The sequence below is a fragment of the Euprymna scolopes genome, chromosome 7 (genome assembly GCF_053919585.1).
Source record: "Euprymna scolopes isolate OS-2025 chromosome 7, ASM5391958v1, whole genome shotgun sequence".
In the NCBI taxonomy this organism is placed as follows: Eukaryota; Metazoa; Mollusca; class Cephalopoda; order Sepiida; family Sepiolidae; genus Euprymna; species Euprymna scolopes.
The window spans coordinates 170,385,947-170,390,946 of record NC_136488.1 but is presented as its reverse complement, the minus strand read 5'-3'; the positions used below and the strand labels follow the sequence as shown (position 1 = coordinate 170,390,946).

The 5,000-nt window shown below is 35.3% G+C and overlaps 1 protein-coding gene across 1 annotated transcript in view; it reads left to right on the top strand.

Annotated features, from left to right (window-relative positions):
• The window catches only part of LOC145280378 (polycystin family receptor for egg jelly-like), a 174,111-nt gene that overhangs the window by 145,691 nt on the left and 23,420 nt on the right, over positions 1-5,000 (top strand). Inside the window, exons 29-30 of the mRNA XM_080132149.1 lie at positions 493-608; positions 4,430-4,595. Of these exons, the coding sequence (XP_079988275.1) occupies positions 493-608; positions 4,430-4,595 (282 nt within the window). The remainder of the gene's footprint in view (positions 1-492; positions 609-4,429; positions 4,596-5,000) is intronic.

The following is a 5,000-nucleotide window of genomic DNA, read 5'->3' as shown; positions in this document are numbered from 1 at the left end:
TCACATCCACGATCGAGCACTTTATTGGATTTTTTCATCACCCCCTTAACACGCTATATATATATATATATATATATATATATTGATATAATAATTGATTGATTTTGTGCTACGAAACAGATAGAGTCAAGAATTGTAAATGTCAACTGAATTAAAGGAATAAATTATAAGATGGTTGACATGTTGATTTTGTGAATATAGTTTGTTGTCATTTATTCACTATATGTGAGTGTGTGTATGTGTGTGTGTGTGTGTGTGTGTGAAAGTAGTCATTCTATTAACAAAGGGGGTGAGTGGTGACTATTTTCCATTCTATCTGTGAACATTTTGCATGATCTAGCATTCTTACAAATTAATTTTGTTGAAGTTTCTGATGAGCCGCTAGTAATTGCTTTTACGAAACGATTGTAAAAACATCGAAAATTATTTTATCGCAAAAATAAATATTTTGAACAAATATTGAATTTTGATCATCGGAGTAATTCATTTCAGGTACATTTTATTCTCTCCGGAGAATACGACGAGACAGAAGTTCGAACCTTATCCGATGACAAGAGGAAAATCCTTCAGAGAGGCGCGGAAGATGGATTTTTGATGGCTGTGCCAAGGTAAGCAGCAGCAACAATAAAACTACTACTACTACTACTACTACTACTACTACTACTACTACTACTACTAATAATAATAATAATAATACTAATAATAATAATGTAACACTATTAGCCTCGGTTGATACCACATAAATGATTGTGAAAAGTTAAGGAGGATGGAACACCGAGGAAGAGGGAGAGAACTAACTAAACCTCCACTCGAATGGAACGGATAGTACTGGGACTTCCGACCAAATTTCAGAAATGATTAATGGTCGTTTTTTTTACACAGTGATCACCACTTATCAAGGCCCGGAAGCCACTCAGGGATAAGGGTTATTGCAAGTACATTACGTTAGTGTGGAGATTTAATGAAGTGTTTACTTAAGGGGGCTGTTCATTAGGAATTTGTTAACGTTGGACTTGAACACATCCAAGTTGTAGTCCGGTGCGAAGCAGGCAGACGGAACAGAGTTCCACAGGCGTGCAGTTCTAAGAAAGAAGCTTTGTTCATGGAATCCTCGTTTTGATCTAGGCACAGATAAAGAGTGGGGGAAACTTTTGACAGTGGATTCAGCTAGACAGGTGTTTTTCGTGAAAGATTGGCGAGGGGGGACCAGAGATTGGAGTTCAGACGAGCACCTGCCATGGAAATAACGATAAAACAAGGATAAGCTCGCAACGTCTCTTCTGTGGGAGAGAGGTTGCAGGGTAGAGAAAAGGCCATCCCCCACTAAGCCACGAAGTCTATTTGTACTCTGTCAAGGCAGGATAGGCTGGTTTTAGCAGCTCCTGCCCAGATATGGCAACAGTATTCCATCCTTGAATATACTTTAAGCGAAAAATAAAACGATTTATAAGCGGCTGTTGCAATAATGCAAAATCGTTTGCAATGGTTGTCGAAAGAGGTGGATTATTAGCTCGTTTCCTTTGACAAATTTAATTCTTGATCGAAACAAAGGTCATCATAAGGTTAATCACGTGGTTTCAGTCATGACACTTGGTTTTTCTACTAAACAACAGAATTGCAATCAAACCGAATACGAAACAACAGACCAAAAGCCACCCTTCAGCCGAACACAAATAGCCTATCAATGGAACCACGCTGTGAGATAATTTGATATTCATCAGCTGCTAATCTATGGGCATAAAAACTGACTGATCAAAGTGTCTATTAGCTTAAGTGGACATAACTTCTGTAGGATCTTAAGTAGGTGATTAGGTATAATTTTGTTGAAAGTGTTTCTGTAGAACAAACTGGATTCAAAATCTGAACTCCCTGATGATCAGCTCGTACCGTTAACTACTTAGCCACCGTCACAGTTATCTGTCTACTCAAAAATACTTCCAATGTTTGTGTCATTATTGATTAAGAATATGTTCAGATTATAAAATAATCTTATTTTGATAAGATCATAGTGTGAATTTGTCTTTGTAAGCGATCACGATACATGCCGTGATCGTCCGCTCGTTGTTTTCATTTAAATTCCGTGCTTTATTTCAATACTTACCATAATATCAATCACATGGTCTCAGTTTCTGCTGTGACAAATGAATTTCCCTTCCAAATAAAATTACTCTGCGTTTAAAAACGATAAATGCTGTTTTATTGTTTAAAATAATCCTTGGCTTATCAACCAAATTACAAATTTACAATCAGAATGACAGTTCCTTTCCAACCGAATATAAAACAAGTGATCGTTCGCTGAAAATCCTGACTTTACTCACGAGTACAAAAATCACCCTTTAGCTGAACATAAACACTTGAGTTCTTTTGTGTCCTTTTGTGTCGGTGATAAATTGCACTGACTCTCTCTCTGAATATATCAATTAGGTTACACTGAGAGACCACTTAATATTCATTATCTGCTAATCTATGGGCATAAAAAACTGACTAACCAAGATGTCTATTAGCTTCTGTATGACATAAAATAAGTTATCTTTTCAGCATTAAACTTGGTTTAAATAGGTTTTTCGAAAACGTTACTCCATTTTCTAGGTGCTCAAATCGCCACTCCATTTTCTAACTGCTCAAATCGTCACTCCATTTTCAAGGTGCTCAAATCGCCACTCCACTTTCTAGGTGCTCAAATCGCCACTCCATTTTCTAACTGCTTAAATCGCCAGTACATTTTCAAGGTGCTCAAATCCCCACTCCATTTTCTAACTGCTCAAATCCCCACTCCATTTTCAAGGTGCCTAGATATATTATCACAACACACGTCATTTGTAAAATGCATCCTTTGCACTATTGCTGAACATGCATCGCAATGCATGTTTAGATGCACACATGGAAATATGTGCACCTGATATCTGGTTGTAACGTTATATTGGGGGACACGATAGAGCGTGTTAAGATATCCACTAGAATATATATATATTGGTACTTGGTTGACCAGCAATGTGAAATACTGTAGAGGAAGACAATTTCAAAGATTTACAACCATCGTCAACTGACAGTGTCATGTAAATTCCTGTTCTTTTGTTGAGAAAAATGAAAAATATATTTAAAAAAAAAAAACAAAAAAAAATGAAAATTATATTTAAAAAAACAAAAAAAAATGAAAAATATATTTAAAAAAAAAATATATATATATATTTAAAAAAAACAAAAAAATGAAAAATATATTAAAAAAAAAATATATTTAAAAAAACAAAAAAATGAAAAATATATTAAAAAAAAAAATTATTTTTGAATTTAAAATGGACAAGTTTTGTGTTCATGCATTTCTTACGTATTTTGAATGCTTCATTTTCTGCGGCCAACCAATTTTTGTCTTCAGACTTTGCATCCAACCTGAACTCGCATTTCGAATTTGTCCGGATATGCAGGGATTCTGAAAAAAGGGATAGATGAAACATAAGTCACTGTATATAAACACACGCACACACACACACACACACACACACACACACACACACACACACACACACACACACACACACACACACATGCGTGCGCGAGCGCACACGCATGCACACACACACGTCTAATAAAAATGCAGCTTTGCTTGGATGAAGATTAAATTTAGGCAGTGTAGTGAAATATAGTGTTTTCTGCAAATAAACTGTAAATGTTGGATATTAATGCCGAAAGATGTGCTGATTGACGATTATTATTATGATCGTTATATTTGTAAAAATAAAATGCCAGAAAGAATGTTATCAAAGCGAAATAAATATTTACAGATAAAATTATTTCTATTAAAACGTTTTAATAGAAAGGAATGCTAGTTTTCATAACTAGCACAAACAAAAAGGTGAAAAATAATAAACAGAGTGGCGTAACAATATAGCTTGAGAATACATCAGTTAATCAAGAGTTAGGAATCAGAGAAAGCAGATCCAGTCAGTAGTCAAAACGAGAAAGATGGTCCACCGACCATAATGGCTCCGAGTAGGAGAAAATATACATAGTAAGAATAGTATCAGCGTTGCCTTCCAATAGGGGAAACATCCGAAATAAAGCTGCTGTAAATATCACAAAGACTTCGGGTCGTAGGAATCTTTGCAGCTTTTCTGAAGATCCGTTAAATGAAGATAAACAAGGTATGTTTTTTTCTAAGAGATTGTTATTTGTCTCTTAATGTTATAATTGTTACATGACGATGAACAAGCACCTTCATATCAACGCGTAAATATAAATACACGTCAATAAATACACACCATATATACAACTCCCCCATGTTATACAAAACCCCACTACATGACAGTATTGTATTGTAATATGTAATATCTTTTGCAACATGTACTGACGTCTTTTTTAATTGACATATGGAGGAAAGGTCAGTCGTTTCATGCATGAAACTATCTCGACGACTTCTTTTTTTTATTTTTAGGCCACTTGGAGCCTTAAGTTACGCTCGTATTTGGCATGACAATTCGGGCAAAGGTAAATTCGGTTCTTGGTATTGTAAGCACTTTTTAGTGCGAGATGTCCAAACCGGACAAAAATTCCATTTTGTAGTGAACAGATGGTTTGCCGTGGAAGAGGACGACGGTCAGGTGAGTACAATTAATTAAATACTAATCATCCCAAACTTTTATTTAATTAATCGTTAAATTTAATTAACGTTTGATGACCCTTTACTATATTACTAAAGCTGATTTGATTAAAGTTTATAAAAATGTTGAAAATATTGTGCAACAAATAGGTTAAATGATACAATTTTATTTACTGATTTCTTTTGTTTATGAGAGGTGTTTGATACATGTGCAAATGGCGCGTGTAAATTGAAACGTGATGAAGTCACATTCGTTGACCACACGTCTGGCGTCATAAAAAAGGAGATTCTCAATATATTGAGACAGGGTCCGAAGTTAGATAGTGATAGAGTCAGTTAGAGAGAGAGTCGGTCAGGCTGGAAGCTGATGCCTCTTAGAGAGGAAGAGGGGAAGAGGAGTCCATGT